This window comes from Micromesistius poutassou (genome assembly GCF_964030765.1).
Source record: "Micromesistius poutassou genome assembly, chromosome: 5".
NCBI classification, from domain to species: Eukaryota; Metazoa; Chordata; class Actinopteri; order Gadiformes; family Gadidae; genus Micromesistius; species Micromesistius poutassou.
The window spans coordinates 18901425-18917394 of record NC_140275.1 but is presented as its reverse complement, the minus strand read 5'-3'; the positions used below and the strand labels follow the sequence as shown (position 1 = coordinate 18917394).

Genomic DNA, 15970 nt, shown 5'->3' with positions numbered 1-15970 from the left:
GTATATGTCTTATCTCATTCAGTTCTCACACATGTCCTCGTTACTCTTACCCACTGTCTCAATGTAAATGCAATCCACAGTTGCTGCATTTATCAACCGTTTTTTGCGTTCTGCATGCAGACCCTGCCTCCCCTGGGTCCCGCCTGCATCCCCCTCCTATGCAGTGTTGCTCAGGCGGCCAGGCCTTTGTTGTGTTCAGTGTTCTGTTTTTGTCTGACCCTTCGCCCTTCCTCCCTCAGTTACAGCACTTCCTCTCTGATGTTTATGAGAGCGCAGGCTCTAGCCTCTAGACGGTTCTAAAGGTTCTACCTTCTGAAAGCTGCAGTGCTTGAGGAACCGTCACTTTTAACCGTTGGTAACCTATCCTTTGCAGCGCAGATTTGTGTGTGAGACGCCGAGAGGTCTTCGTCACACCGTGCCCGTTATTGTCTTAAGAAAGCTGTTATCTTCTCGTAGCCATCATCAGCTCATCATTTCTCATCATTTCTCATGCTTTATTTTCCCTCCTTGTCCGTAGAACGGTCGCGCCAAACTAACCAATCCAAAAAGTTAAGCCTGTTGTCCCAACTCGCCCTCTCGTCGCAAAACAAATTCTTCCTGAGGAGTCCGCCCAAGTCGCGTAGGAGGGACCGGGTCAAAGGCCCTCCAGTCTCGGACCCGGGTCCAGGTCTGGCCCCTCCCTCAGACCCTGATGAGGAGGCCTGTGAGGGTCTGGGCTCCAGCAGCCCGTGTGAGTCGTGTCCCTCCGCAGGGCTGGACCACGCCTTCTCGGACCTGGTCTCCCTGGACTCCCAGGCCGAGGTGGACCAAGGTACTCCCGGGACGGGGCTCTTCTCGGCCTCTGGTCGCAGGCCAGCAGCGTCTGGCCTCCTCTTTCCTCTGGCCGCATCCTCAGTCTTACTCACCTCACCTCCCCCCCCCCGCTTGGTCTTTCTGCTGGTGCTGCTCGCGGTGTTTGCTGGGCGTCGCGCTGTTCACATCGTCTGGGTTTTCTTGCCGTTCTCTGCGTCAGCTTGAATCATAATCATTTAGGATCCGGTTGATTATGTCTGAGTGATTATATCAGTTTTCCATAACCTGATTCAGGATATCAATTAGAAGGTTCTCTTCAGATCTTTCTATGCTCACGCCTAAACGTCCTCCACACCATTAACCAGTCCTCCTCACTCCCTTCTAATCACTATTCCGGTTCATAAATCAGGTCACATCCAGCGGTAAGCAGATCCTCTTGCTCTCCTCTTCTTTTAAGAAGCTTCTTCCAACATGGTTCTAACAATGATTCTTCAAAGGGCATTCATTCTGGTGGAGAACACTGCAATGTTGAAAGATTGCATCCCATCCCCCTGATTAGCCCCGACCCAGCCAGTGGTTCAGTGGTTCCCTCCGTGACGCTGGGGTGCTGATGTTCCCCTCCTTAACGCTGGGGTTCTTGTGTTAACGCTGTGGTTCTCCTGTCAGTCGCAGCGCGCTGGTGGGGCACCAAGCGGATGGACTTTGCACTGTACTGTCCGGACGCGCTCACGGCCTTCCCCACCGTGGCGCTGCCGCACCTCTTCCACGCCTCCTACTGGGAGTCCACCGACGTGGTGTCCTTTCTGCTGCGGCAGGTAAGACCCGGGGCCGGAGCTCAGAGACCCCCCCCCCCCCCCCGGGGGACGGCGCCGTCTGTGGGGGAACAGGACTCATTGATCCTGTTGCTGTTTGTGACCAGGTGTGGGTGACTGCTAAACTGGTTTGTGTTGAAGGTCATGAGGCACGAGAACTCCAGCATCCTGGAGCTGGACGGGAAGGAGGTGTCAGAGTTCACCCCGTCCAAACCCCGGGAGAAGTGGCTCCGCAAGAGGACTCACGTCAAGATCCGGGTAAGAAGAGGGTCACATGAGATCACAAGATCACACAGGTTCACGGGATCACACGAGATCACGCGAGATCGCATGGTAGCAAAAAATCACACAAGATCACATGAGATCCCATGAGATCTCATCAGAGTGGGGATCTGTACAGAGTAAAGACCAGATCAGAGGAGGGGGGGGGGGGGGGGGGGCATGAGATCATGATATCTGTAGTATTGAGATCAGAGTCGGAACTGGCTTCAATCTGATAATACATGATGTATACACATGATTAATACAATAAGACGTATACACAGGCTCCCAACAGGGCACTGATAGGCTCCTCTGTCTGTTCCCCTGGGCAGAACGTGACGGCCAACCACCGCCTGAGCGACGCCGTATTCACAGAGGGCGGGCAGCAGCTGCTGGTGGGACGCTTCATGTACGGCCCGCTGGACATGGTCACCCTGACCGGGGAGAAGGTGGGTGTGCTTCAATGTCTCCGGAATCACCCAAGGACTGCTTCCACTCACACTGAATAAGCCCCTCCCACTGAATAAGCCCCTCCCAGTCAATAAGCCCCTCCCAGGTAGGAGGCGGGAGAGGGTGGGTGTGGGTCGGTGTGGGTGTGTGCGTGCGTGCGTGAGTGTCTCTGTAAACCGCCCCTGTGGGTGCGTTGCAGGTGGACCTCCACATCATGACGCAGCCCCCCTCGGGCGAGTGGGTGCACTTCGACACGGAGGTGACCAACAGCAGCGGGCGCGTCTCCTTCCTGCTGCCGGAGGACCGGCGCCTGGGGGTGGGGGTCTACCCCATCAAGATGGTGGTCCGGTGAGTCCGCCCAGCCACTCCCCCCAGAGCTCATGCGCCGTCCATGGCTGCTATGACGCTACTCTGTGTTGGGGTTTGACTTCTTATCTGTTGGAACACACACACTGGAACGTTGAGACAAATTCCTACTATGTTAGCATAATTGGCAATAAATGATTCTGATTCATCGTTTATGGATTGTTAAGAGAAAGAGTCTCTTGTAGAACACGAAGGCCTCTTCTCTCTCTCCTCTCCACTCCACTCCTCTATTCTCTCCTCCTCTATTGCCTCTCTTCTCTTCTCTCGATAGAGACAGAGATGTTTATGCACCCTTATTGTCATGCCCTTTAAATGAAAAGACGCGTTGCCAAAGCATAGAAATAAACAGACAAAGTCATGTATCTGATTCTGTACACTTAACCCTCATCTCTCCTTTGGGCTGTTGTTGGTGATTCTCTGTCACACCTGACAATATAGCAACCTGACTCCCTCTCTCTCTCTCTCTCTCCCCCTCCACCCACCCTCCTGTCTCTCTCCCCCTCCACCCTCCTGTCACCGCCTCCCAGGGGGGACCACACCTTTGCAGACAGCTACCTGACGGTGCTGCCGCGGGGGACTGAGTTTGTGGTGTTCAGCATCGACGGCTCGTTCGCGGCGAGCGTCTCCATCATGGGCAGCGACCCCAAAGTGCGGGCGGGGGCGGTGGACGTGGTCCGGTGAGCAGCAGCACACTCAGTCAATAACATATGTATCGTGCGTTTGTTCGTTCGTCGTTCGTTCATAATGACACACATCACCATTTGGCCCTCTGCCATTAGCTCATCGTGAAAGGTCACACTTTATTCATTCAAATGATAAGTTCAGTTAATAAGGAATGTTGTTGTTGTCTGAACAGGACGCGGTATGTTGGACCATGAGTCGTTATTCTATGATCAGATCTGGGGAGGGGGGATTGAGTTTGCATGTGATATCTTAGCGTTTTTTTAGATTAGATGACTTTGTATGGTGTACGCTCTGGGTCTAGTTTACTAATTGTCTCACTTTCTAACTCCCACTAAACATGACACGACGCTCTTGGTGGTTCTGACCTCCGTCTTGTGCTCTGCTGTGCGGGGGGGCAGACACTGGCAGGACCTGGGCTTCCTGATCATCTACGTGACGGGCCGGCCCGACATGCAGAAGCAGCGCGTGGTGGCCTGGCTCTCCCAGCACAACTTCCCCCACGGCATCGTGTCCTTCTGCGACGGCCTGGTCCACGACCCGCTCAGACACAAGGCCAACTTCCTCAAGTCCCTCACCGAGGTGGGCCCAAGACCGGGGCGTGGGGGGGGGGGGGGGGCTAGCAGCCTGGGACTGGGACACGGGGGGGGGGGGGGGGCCAGCCTTGCAAGGCAGATCATGGGAGGCTGTGCTCGTTAGGTCTGGAGGGTCTGTGAGGTCTGTGAGGTCTGGGGGGGTCTGGAGGGTCTGTGAGGTCTGGGGGGGTCTGGAAGGTCTGTGAGGTCTGTGAGGTCTGGGGGGGTCTGGAGGGTCTGTGAGGTCTGTGAGGTCTGGGGGGGTCTGGAGGATCTGTGAGGTCTGGGGGGTCTGCTGCCCTCCCAGGTTCTGTTGCTAAAACTGGGAAGGTTTGTCAAACACCTGCCTTGCAGAAGCAATCAGGAGTATTTAGAAGGCCCACATGAGGGCAGTGACATGCAGAAGTTGTGTGCACTTAATCACAGTCGTACCAACACGTCTCTCTGGTTCTGGGTAAACTTCTTTAAACAAAGTCAGAGATCCTGACCTTCACCAATCCTGTTGACTGAGCACACATTGTTGAGTCAAATAATGTAATGTTGCTCAGGACATCTATTTTCAATGTTTTAAAAAGCTCTCCTTGTTACAAAGTGATTTGCTATATATCATATTTTATATATAAGCTATATATATATATAGTTTTCTTCACTATGGAAGAGAATGGGGTAAAGTAATCCTTCCTGTGAAGTTCTGTATTTCACAATTTCACAAATTTCATGAACGTTACCGCCACCATTTCCATTGATTTAAAACTTCCAAATTCCAAAGCAGCATAGCAGCAACATCTCCAGAATAAACACGATCACACCAGATGTGGTGTCACAAGCGTGGATAAAAAGTAACCCAATCTTGTAATATCAGTACGTTTCGTAAAGATATATATATTGCGCTGTCTTAAGGTATAGGTCCATATGTTAGGAGCTTTTGAGTTGAGCCCAAAGCGCACACAGTGGTATTTTGGTTCATTTTTGTTCAGGACTATATATATTGCCCATCTGTTGAGTTTGCTACAAATATCCCCAGGAATAAAGCTATTGTTGTGATGAACACACAAAGCAAGCCTTGTTCACACTGTCCTCCTCTCTTCATGTGCGGCTGGCAGGCTAACATGAAGATATTCGCTGGCTACGGTTCAACCAAAGACATCTCGGTGTACACGGCCATCGGCCTGGGCCCCTCCCAGATCTACATCGTGGGCCGGCCCTCCAAGAAGATGCAGCAGCAGTGCCAGGTACCGCTCATCTCCAGCATCCGGAGACGACTAAAGCGTTTGGAGCTCACTGAAGCCAGAAATACACGTTCCCTTTAGGGCTCCATGAGCCATACTGCAAACTTTCATGATCATCATCTCTCTGCTCTCCCCCTGTCCACCTCCTCCCTTTCTCTTTCTGCTCTCCCCTCCCACCTACTCTCTCCCTCTCTCTCCCCCCCCCCCCCCCCCCCCCCCCCCCCCCCCACCTCCTCCCCAGTTCATCACGGAGGGCTACGCCGCCCACCTGTCCCAGCTGGAGTACCACCGCCACCGCGCTGCGCGGCCGGCCAAGGCCAGCGGCAGCGCCCGCATGGTGCTGCGCAAGGGCAGCTTCGGCCTGGGCGCCAACAGCGACTTCCTGCGGAAGAGGAACCACCTGCTGCGCACCATCTCGGCCCAGCCCACGCCAAGCGCCCCCGCCGTGGCCCCGCCCGCCACCAGCCCCAGCGGCCGGCCCGAGCGCACGCAGAGCCAGTCGGACGGCGAGCGGCGGGAGCGGCTGGAGAGGGCCCCCGACCAGGGCCCGGGCTGGGCCCCGTGGGACGCAGCATGAGCATCACGGCCAACTGCTGGGGCCGCAGCTCCAAGATGGAGCCCGCGCTCTTCAACCCCAAGTGAGGCTGAGGAGCGCGGGGATCTGCCGCCGCTTCCCTGGACCACGGCTTTTAGAGGGGTGGCCTCGAAGAGTCACCGTTTTAGGACACGCAAAGATGTTTTTAAACGTTCTTTTCTTAGGATAGGATAAAATGCTGGCTCGGAGCGGATGAGAGTGGAGGACTTTGTTGGTGCTACAAACTGTTTTTAAAAACGACACCATAAACGATCCCTACTTTTATCAACCAAATCACAACTTCTTTTTTTTAACGAAAATTAGGCATTTAGATATTTTTCAACAAACAACTTTACTAAGCAAGAACTCGTCCAATATCAGATCTCCTAAAGTCAAGGTTCTGACATTTACCTACTTGTAAACTACTAGTATATATTTATGTGTCTTTATTACAACATTGCCACCCGGCAGTGTGCCGTCTTACAACAAGGAACAGGTTGATGCAGACCGGCTTCCCTGGTGGCCGGCGGCTGAACTGATCCTCCAGAGAGCCCTCACTCCCCCGCCCCCCCGGACGGCCCCCCTCCCCTGCTGAGGTTGACGGCTCGTAGCCTGCTAGTGACATTAAGCTCTGCTATAAATGAAGTGCTATTTAAGGACAGGCCTATGTCCTGGCATGATCCTGACCTCCAGGAAATTGACTGGTTCTTTTCCTGGTAATATCCTCCATCCAACCACACGACTTCTAACCATTGTTGGTAGAGATTGTGAACATTTAGGCACTTTACCGATATATTGTGCTGTCTGTCATTTTAGTTATTTAGCGATGATTTGAAAGGATTTAATGTAATATCCTGCTGGCAAACATTATTGAAAACTATGGCAGCAATGTCAGGCGTTGCTGGCGTTTGTACTTTTATGGCCAGAGAAACAATCTATGCATTTACGTTCTTCCCTGTTTTACTGACTCCTCACAGACTCAGGATACTCTGAACATAAGGGGGAGAAACCATCGAGAAAACCACTTTTTCAGTGCGACAGTGTGAGTGACAGGGCAGACCAGTCACAGCGCACCGCGTTAAACCAGTGCTCCACTGGTCCACTGCTGTGGGGTTTGAGCCAAATCCAAAAGCTGGAGAGCGATCTGCTGTATGTCTCTCCAGAGCTGAGCCCACAGGGCCTGTACATAGTGTTCTGTCACGCTGTGTTGGAACGTACCTCTGGTCTCTGGTTCCTCTTAGGGACTCGAGGGTCGTCCGGACAAAACGGCATCGCATTCAGTACACATACATTTGAATTATTGTTATTTAAATGAAAACGGATCTTTAAGCAAAACGATTTTTGGGGAGGGTGTTTTCAGTTTATTTTAGCTTGTTTATTGTGATTCAATTTTAGAATTTTTTTCTGTACTTCATTTGCAGTAGCCAAAACTAATGTCTCTGCCTGGCACAGTATTGTCCCTGTGATATCTGGGTTATGCTTTCCAATCACCAGAATTGCGTTAATGGTATAGTATAGTATAGCGTATGATTATTCCGATTATTATGGAAATGTCAAAGTATGGCCATCCTGTTGGTATTCCTATGCTGTAAATGAGGCAATGAATGTGTTTCTAGATACTTATTTTTAGGTTAAGGGTGCTCTGACAATTGCAACATCTTCACAGCAAATTGGCGAGTTGTAAAATTCTGTACAATATGCTTTCAAAGTTTTAAATTCAACAGGGTTTAGAGTTCATGCTGTGCCGTTTGGTCGAAGTGGTAAAACCGTCTTTGGGTTTAATCGTTCAAACTCTGTACGATGAGCGACTCCGAGGGCGTAGAGCCAACCTCTGCAGAAATGTGCAATACTCACCTCTCCACACATAGAGCCGGCCCTGCTTAGAATGTGAAGATGCTTTGACAATCAGGTGAAGGCCCGGGTCTAAAGATAGTCCCTGGGCGGGCACGGGCTGGCTGATCTGTCACGTGACGTGGGGAGGTTTCCGATTGGTCAGGCAGGGGGTCAGATGAGTCACGCCTTCTCAGACTGAGTGGACAGACAAGTAACTCAAGACATGGAAGGAAGGACATTGACAAAAGATGATTGCAAAAAGCTATGGCCCAGACTATTGTTTGTCTAGAAGATTAAGACTTAATTTGCGACATTGATATTTACTACCACAATGTTGCCTCTATCTGTGGTTTGTACGCCATACCAGAGCCTATTGGAGAGAAAATCAGTTTCCAGTGTCAAAATCGTCCGAAATACATCCTAATTTACTCCAAAGCACATAACACATAACATAAGTGTAAAACGCACCATTTGAGATGGCGTTAGAAGACCCCGTTCTTCCATATATGTAAATAACTACCCAGTGGAGCGCTCTCCTACTCTTAATGTATGCAACGCTCATAAGACCCCTGTTGTGGGAGATGTCTTTGGTCACCAACTGAAAGTCCACAATAGGCAACATAGAATAAAAAGTGGCCCTGCTGCTAAAGATCACCCATCGTGTACACATTTGATCCGGAGAATGAAAGTCTGTATAATATGTGCAAGCCAAGCATCTGGGCAGTCCGTTCTGCTACGGATACAGAAAATAACGACCTTGAGGTTCCCTCTCCCTGCCTTACAACCCCCCTCCTAGCCGGGTCTGGGTTATCCAAGCTGCTTCACCAGTAGTATTTTAAGGTGACCTTGTGGACAGGGTGCAGAACATCAATGCACAGTGTACCGTACGGTAAAACGAGGACACGTTACTTTACCAGAAAACTGGAGGTTTCAGTTAACATAAAACACAAGGTAAAAAAATATATGATCTATTTTTAACATGTTGAAAGGATATGCTAGCTTACAAAACAATGGGTTTAATTTATCCTAAGAACTATTTTTAACTTGATAATGTAACATCCAATAGTCTGACCATGTTCTGCCACTCTTAGTGCACTCAGAGCTGTAAATACTACAAAGCATTTGTAAAAGCTTGGGAAATATTTTCATTGCACAAGCCGTTTCTTTTTTTTGGTTTTGGATAACTTGATTTTATCCATTCCCATGTTTGTATGTACAGTGTGTAAATAACATATGAAGAACTACTAAAGAAATATTGTCATTTTTGGGCATCCCCTTTAAGCTGAGAAAACCAAAAATGTAATCTTGTTCTTTACTGCTCAGTCAGTGTGAAAATGGTCCTACAAAATGCATCCTATATTCTTATAAAAAAATCCTTTGAATAGTATTTCCATATTACATACACATACTGGCATGTTAGTGCATGTAGGCCTGGCAGCACCTCTCCACAGCCTGATCAGGTATGCGGTCCAAGCAGTTTTCTACCTCTGTAGCTGCAGTTTCTTTATGATCATGAGTAGTGATAAAGGCTTGTAGACATAGTTGTACGAATAGAATGACTTGAATGAATGAATTTGATTTCTGAAAATTAGTTTTATTTCTTGTTGAGGACTTCAAATAGCAAAGTTGTTCATATGAATTTACAGCTTATAGTTGAATAAAAAAAAATCATTTAACATTAAAAAAAGGTTAAAAAAAACAAGGAAACAACATTGACATCTTTAAAGTGTCTAGGCTTGCTAATCTGCATTCGGGGCATCAAAGCAGATCGGCTACTGGCACATTTCAGCCAGGCGGCGGTCATACAGTGCACTTAAAACAGTAAAACTACTGCACTGCAGTAGCGTGACTTAACGTCTGACATAGCTACCTTTACCACACTGCACTGCAGTAGAGTGAATTAACCTCCCTGACATAACTAGACCACACTAGGAGTGAGCGGCTGCCCGGACATTACGAGGGCCGGGTCCTACTCCCCACTAACCACACTTCAACAACTATATCCGCTTGGGAAGCAGCCCTCTTGAAGTGTCTTCTGCCCATGACCTCTCTACCTGTTGAGGCCCATCTTCTTCTGGAAGGCGTTTCCATCTCCCTTGGTGGATTGCTGCAGGGAGTGACATGGTTAAGACACTAAACTTAACGCAGTTAATGAAATAACATTCCATATAGTCGTTGAACAAGTTACCTTGTTGATCTCTTTGTGTTTCTCTTTAGTGACAATCTCCTCGATGATCTCCCCTTCTCCCCTCACCAGTCTGAGGAAACAAGTTATTTCATTTATTCCACTATCCATTAGGGGTGGGTCAGAATATTTGATTATTCGTTCCCGAGGGTCAAAGCCGATTTTTAACATTTGGACAGTTAACATTTTTTCCCATTCAAATAAACAAGAATTAACGGACAGAACTAATGTTGGTTCTGTAGCACTACTAGTTTTTTTATTATTATTATTAATCATGTACAGAAAAACAATACACAAGCATAAATATTAATATATATGCACACAACACAAACACTGATCACTGTTAAAGTTTGTTTTTTGCGTTTAAGATAAGTGATTTCTTGCCGATGATCCATGGCTGCCGTTGTGAATGTCGGCACACATCGAATAATCGATTATTCGTTCATACCACCCACTGATTATTCAACCATGAAAAATTTGAGTTATTCACATCCCTACTATCCATTGAACATCTAGCAACGAAACTAGGGAGATCAAAGCAGGATCCTAAGGAGAAAGAGCCACCTGGTCCGATTTGACTGTCTTATCACGTCCAGAGAGAGACGATTATTATAAAATCATCAACCACAACTATTTTGAATTGAGGTTACTGTTATTTTTCTTTCAAAGAAAGAAGCAGGCCCGTCTACCACATGGGCTCTTCCAAGGCAGGCAGGGGTCGGCTTACAAACATTTTGGAACGACCCGAGAAACGTTTCGGTCGGCCGACAGTGGTCACCCCAAAGTGTGAAAGCTGGATGCGTGTTCAACAGACCTGGTGCGTCCCGACTCGTGGTCCACCACCCTGCGGATGATGCTCTGTCGGGCCTCGTACTCCTCCTTGGTCAGGGGCCTCTTGGTGGACAGGCGGGCCTTCTGCTCGTCCGTCATCACTATAGAAACAATGCTTACAATATTATAACCACACATCCAGGGTGTGTTACGGTTCAGTCACTTCAATACATGGTGGAGGACGTACCAGGCCCGAGTTCCGCCGCGGCGTCGTCGCTCTGCCAGGTCTCCAGGAAGGACGGGACCACCTCCACCACCGGTGGGGGCGGGATGGGAGCCTCCGTCCTCTTGGCCAATTTTTTGGCCAATTTCTTTTCCTTCTTCTTCTCTTTCTTCTTTTGCTTCTTGAGCTTCGCCTTTTCTTTTTTCAGCTTCCTCTTCTTCGCCTTCCTTTTCTTCCGCTTCGCTTTTTCATCACTTGAAGTTGAGGAGGATGATGAAGAACTGGACGACGAGGATGAGGAGGAACTTCTTTTTCTTCTCTTTTTTGTTTTAGTATCTGCAGAACAAGGGGACGGGGAAAGGGTATACCATTCACGATTGGTACAACAGAGTAGTTGCGTGAAACATCTAACAAGGAGACATATTACAACATTGAGCGATGCCACCTTCATGTGTCCACTCACTGCTAACAGTTAGCATCAGCGAGCTAACTGATAATTGAGCTAATTGAGCAGGCGTCGACCTAGTGTTCAGCTTTTCTATGTTTTATTTAATTTATTTTAGTATCACCACATGTGAGTCACCTTTGCTTTTGTGTGAAGCTGATTTGGAGGATTTTGGACTGCGGCTTCTGCTGGAGGAGCTGGAGGATGAGGACGACGAGGAAGAGGACCTCTTCCTGCTCTTCTTTTTGTCTTCTTTCCTCTTCCTCCCGGGGATGGAAGAGCCTTCTGATAGCTGTTCACGCGAACTGCGTTCCATTGTTCACTTAAAAATGCTTCCAAAACATACGATGGATAAAAGGTTTAAATTCCAAACATGTGGAAAAACTCAGCGCCACTATCTTCGTGATTAACGGATGGGTCCGTTCGCTTATAGTTTCCGTAAGAAATGTTTCCATGATATATGGTTCCTAGGCCCAGCTCAAAAACTGCTTCTCCTTTAGTGTTTAAATTCGTTTTTCAAAAGCCTTACCCCATTCAATTATTATTAGGGGTCCTACGGAATCCGTAGGAACCCTATTGTATTCGTTAGTATTTTTTTATTTATTATTATTATAAGGTTTGTTAAACCACCATGCGCTGCTTGCACTTAGTTTAGAACAAATAATGCCGCCGTGTCTGCTTACGTAATCCTTTTGCAGCCGCCCACGAGAAACCATTGCAATTAAAAAAAATGGCTTAGTCTATTTTCTTTCCCAATTACTCAGATTCCTTAATAATGTTCCCACACCGAATGTACACTATCAAGTTGTTACTATTGTAAGAACACACACACACAAATGCACAAACAAAAATAATAACATTAACACAAAGAAGCATTTGGAATATTTATTTCAAAAATATTGCCTACAAATGCATGCAAGAACCATGCCATGTTAGCCCTTTAGCTTTCTCGAAAAAAACAAACTCACAACCGGGCATTGTCCAGAATTCCTCGCCAAATCAACATTACATACTGCTGCCTCGCGTGCCTTTAAATATTAAATTATGTGGATATACAAATAAACTATTTTATACTTCTCCCAAGTAAAAAATCTCGTGGAGTGGGTATGAATACTATCAAATCGTTCAACTGTGAACATAGCTGCATGAAATAAATGTAACCACCTTTAGTGTTAAAAGCAACGAGGATCGAGTGGCAGTGTGTAACGTCACTGCGATCCGAACGTAACAGCTTAGTCTGGCATCGTATCACATCTTTGATTTGGGACAGAAACAACTCTAAACCAGGGGGTAAAAGGGTAAAATCCTAAACGGTTTTGGAGGGCGGTGTCATTTGGGAGTGGAATGTACGGTGCTGCTGGGTCCGGGCAGCGCGGGGTCTCTACGACACGGCGGCCATGCGGACCCTCTCGGGGGGGTACAGCAGCACGTTCTTGGCCGCCTTGATGGTGTTCTTCATGAGCATGGCCACCGTCATGGGTCCGACTCCACCAGGCACCGGGGTGATGAAGCTGGCCTTCTGTCGAACACCTGAAACCAAACGAGATGTTACAATCATGTAATTAGGCCCTAATTAAATGAGTGCACTGTGCTCATTGCTCGTGACCAGAGTCACAAGGTTTCCCCAGGTCATCTCCCCCAGCTTTAATGCCCAACGTTCGGTTTCCCCTCGCCTACCCCAGCTTTAATGCACAACGTTCGGTTTCCCCTCGCCTACCCCAGCTTTAATGTACAACGTTCTGTTTGCGCTTACTTTCAAAGTCCACGTCTCCCACCAGCCGGCTCTTGCCCGTCTCGGGGTCCAGCACTCTGTTGATCCCAACGTCGATGACAGCCGCTCCTTCCTTGATCATGTCTGCCGTGATCAGGTTTGGAATCCCTGGTAACGAGGTAAGACCGTTAGGAGACCCACGGATAGAAAAAATCCCCATTAAAGAGTCATACACAGCTCTGCTAACTAGCCCAACGCACAGCTACAAACAAGGTATAACACAAGTAATGCTAAAACACTTTGACATCTGATTAAACTGCATGTTTTAACTGCTTCAGTAACCAGACCCCTACCTGCTGCGGCAACGATGATGTCAGCGATCTTAGTGTGCTGCCGGAGCTGGTCTTTAGGAGTGTAGCGGTGAGTGATGGTAACGGTGGCGTCGCCTGAAGAGACACAGAAACAAAAGAACATGAGCATGTGAAATCCCTATTCCCCTGCAGCTGATCATGCACGCATGCACACACGCACGCGACTCGCGACTCACCTCCAGGCCTCTCGTGGCGCCCGTCTGTGTGCAGCAGCATGGCGATCGGCATGCCCACGTTTTTGGAGCGGCCGGCGACTAGAACATTCTTTCCGAGGGTAGGAATACCTGCGACGGAGGCGGGGAGGGGGAGAAACACGTCAGAGGAAAGTCCCATCCTCAGGTGAAGAGGAGATGGGCGGGGTCTGTCTCCACTCACCTGTGCGTTTGATGATCTCCATGACCCCCCAGGGAGTGGCGGGCAGCATGGTGGACTGGTCCAGGCACATGCGGCCCACGTTGACCACGTGGAATCCATCCACGTCCTTGCTGGGGGACACGGCGTTGCAGACTCTGCGTTCGTCGATGTGATCTGGTAGATCAGACACAAACGATTTTAGATCCTTGTGACAACAATCTACACAAAGTGCCCCATGCAAAGGGAATGCAAATCAGGGCCTGTGTCTTGTGCTGCTAGGAACAGACACTCTGCCCCAGGAATAATGTAGACATGTTCAAGAGTTGTGGTTTTGCTGGGGGAGTGTCTACCTGGCAGAGGCAGCTGGATCAGGAGGCCGTCGACCTGATGGTCAGTGTTGAGTTTGTAAATTAAATCCAGCAGCTCTTCTTCGCTGGTGTTTGAGGACTTCAGGATGGTCTCGCTGCTGATTCCTACGAGGCAGTGAGGAGACATAGTACCATAAGCCAAAAAAAGCGAAATAAAATATATACACATATTTACATATATATGTAAAACCCCCATTTATTTTTGCTTACCGACATCAGCGGCCGACCGCGTCTTGTTGAGGACGTAGGAGTGGCTGGCGGGGTTGTCCCCCACCAGGACCACACTGAGGTGGGGCCTCCTGTGGCCGGACGACACCCAGTTGTCCACGTCCACCCTGGCCTCCTCCCGGATCTGTCGGGCTAGCTTTCTCCCCGAGATGACTACAGCCTCCTGTCTGGGGAGGACGAGATAGGGCAGATGAGCAGGAGGCCAGCCCGTCACCCCTCACCAGCCATCATGATATGGAGTGCAGCCATTTTGTTATCCAAAACCTTCTTATCGACTCCTGCAGCCAAGAGGCCTGTGACCAAGTATAGAGCAAACCTAAAGAGCCTAAGTACACGGCTATAAATAGGTGTAAGGAAAGCTTTTTGCTGCAAGCAGAGCGTTTTCTAGTCGCACCTAAATGGGCAGCAGGTTTTCTGATAGGTTTGTTCAAGTTGTGTTGTTGGTGTCACATTTCAACACGATGTGTTCAGAGTGGGCACTTACGCAAGATGGCAAGAACACACAAGTGACATTAGAAGATTAATGAGCATTTAAAACCTTATATAACCATTCCTTTCTTCTGGCCCCGCCAATTAGACGCCCCCCAAAAAAGTATTAACACTTTGTGCTGATCCATCAGCAGTCTGGAGCCCAGCGCTGCATTGCTGCCAGGTGTCCTAGTGACCGAACTTGGGGGTTATTCAAATGGCTTTCAATTGTTGAAATGAACATCTAGAGTACAACGTAACTTTCTACACTACGGTGGAAACATAGCGGACAGTCAGCTCAACTCCCAGTGGATTCAAGTTGTGGGAAACAATGCGTTTTAATGCATTTTGGGATTGCAAAGATTGCATGTTTTTGATTATTTATCGGTTGGCATGATTTTGGTGCCTTGTTTAAAATGTTTTTCCATTTTCCATTCCATTCCATTTTTCCATTCTCATTGCGTGTGAAAAGTTTCAATAATGCAGGGTTGCCAACTTTGGGTTTTTGGAACTCTGTAGAATCTATAGAATTTATAACAGGTTCCGCGGGTGGAATTTTTGACAGGGGGGGGGGGGGGGGGGGGGAGCGTGAGTGTCACGCCAGATGCGTGAGAGTTGGCAACCCTGTTAATAATGTACACATTTTACACATGGTTTGAGTTTTAGGCCAATCAGATAATTAGTCGGACTTTCACATCAAATAAACACACGAAAGTTGGAAATCAATCAGAATAGAAACCATCTACTCCTATGCTATGTATATTTACCAACACTCATATGCAGCCGGTATCCCCGCCCCTCGGGAGTGCAAGCAACGGCAGCGATTTCATCAGCCGCCGCTTGCTTCAGTGTTACCGGTGCGCCGCTAGGGGCGCACGGAAATCCTCTCAATACAACTCAATATTTTGGCGCTCGCCGTAATAAACTTGTATATGGATCGGCTATCACGCACAAAAGGTGATTACAGAAATTGAAACGTAGCCATACCAAGTTGACAGTGAAAACACAACACACATCGATCAAGCAACCAAGCAAACCCTCATTCAAGTCCATTAAACGGTAATACTATATCAGGTAATCTATTACCGTCTATTACCGAATCTACGGGCTCACCTGGTGGCGGACGTGTGCAGACTGCACACCTGTTGCTGTGAGTGCTGACACAGTTTACGAAGAGCCCTTAAGGTTGCCATCGTGGTCTGCAGACAGGAGAAGGCGAGGAGGGGAGGACAGAGCGGCGCCTGTGAACCACCGGACGTGTGGACGGAATATA

The 15970-nt window shown here is 48.5% G+C and overlaps 3 protein-coding genes across 3 annotated transcripts in view; 1 reads left to right on the top strand and 2 right to left on the bottom strand.

Annotated features, from left to right (window-relative positions):
- The window catches only part of pitpnm2 (phosphatidylinositol transfer protein, membrane-associated 2), a gene marked incomplete at its 3' end in the record, with an annotated part of 46724 nt that extends 40916 nt beyond the window's left edge, over positions 1 to 5808 (top strand). The window contains 10 exon segments of the mRNA XM_084468669.1: positions 518 to 811; positions 1459 to 1607; positions 1746 to 1862; positions 2198 to 2314; positions 2515 to 2663; positions 3209 to 3358; positions 3764 to 3944; positions 5041 to 5169; positions 5408 to 5717; positions 5720 to 5808. Of these exon segments, the coding sequence (XP_084324795.1) occupies positions 518 to 811; positions 1459 to 1607; positions 1746 to 1862; positions 2198 to 2314; positions 2515 to 2663; positions 3209 to 3358; positions 3764 to 3944; positions 5041 to 5169; positions 5408 to 5717; positions 5720 to 5808 (1685 nt within the window).
- Positions 5809 to 5845: 37 nt separating this feature from the next.
- On the bottom strand, positions 5846 to 11835 carry arl6ip4 (ADP-ribosylation factor-like 6 interacting protein 4). Its single transcript, XM_084468670.1, has 5 exons — positions 11336 to 11835; positions 10777 to 11088; positions 10573 to 10690; positions 9762 to 9831; positions 5846 to 9680 (listed from the first exon to the last, which is right to left on the bottom strand). The coding sequence occupies exons 1-5, from the start codon at positions 11511 to 11513 to the stop codon at positions 9624 to 9626; spliced, it is 735 nt and encodes a 244-aa protein (XP_084324796.1). The 5' UTR covers positions 11514 to 11835; the 3' UTR covers positions 5846 to 9623.
- Positions 11836 to 12068: 233 nt separating this feature from the next.
- On the bottom strand, positions 12069 to 15965 carry mthfd2 (methylenetetrahydrofolate dehydrogenase (NADP+ dependent) 2, methenyltetrahydrofolate cyclohydrolase). The gene is made up of 8 exons (XM_084468841.1): positions 15811 to 15965; positions 14212 to 14396; positions 13984 to 14106; positions 13655 to 13807; positions 13456 to 13563; positions 13262 to 13354; positions 12951 to 13076; positions 12069 to 12727 (listed from the first exon to the last, which is right to left on the bottom strand). Exons 1-8 carry the CDS (start codon positions 15888 to 15890, stop codon positions 12579 to 12581), a joined length of 1017 nt encoding a protein of 338 aa, XP_084324967.1. The 5' UTR covers positions 15891 to 15965; the 3' UTR covers positions 12069 to 12578.
- Positions 15966 to 15970: the final 5 nt, after the last annotated feature.

Excerpts from the sequence above, each read along its gene's own strand:
- arl6ip4 (XM_084468670.1), bottom strand. The coding sequence starts at position 11,513 with ATGGAACGCAGTTCGCGTGAACAGCTATCAGAAGGCTCTTCCATCCCC. Across the intron at positions 10,691-10,776 it reads CGCGGCGGAACTCGGGCCTG|TGATGACGGACGAGCAGAAG; the intron begins GTACGTCCTCCA and ends TTGTTTCTATAG. Across the intron at positions 9,681-9,761 it reads AACACAAAGAGATCAACAAG|CAATCCACCAAGGGAGATGG; the intron begins GTAACTTGTTCA and ends CACTCCCTGCAG.
- mthfd2 (XM_084468841.1), bottom strand. The coding sequence starts at position 15,890 with ATGGCAACCTTAAGGGCTCTTCGTAAACTGTGTCAGCACTCACAGCAA. Across the intron at positions 13,808-13,983 it reads GATCCAGCTGCCTCTGCCAG|ATCACATCGACGAACGCAGA; the intron begins GTAGACACTCCC and ends CTGATCTACCAG. Across the intron at positions 13,077-13,261 it reads CATCATCGTTGCCGCAGCAG|GGATTCCAAACCTGATCACG; the intron begins GTAGGGGTCTGG and ends CCTCGTTACCAG.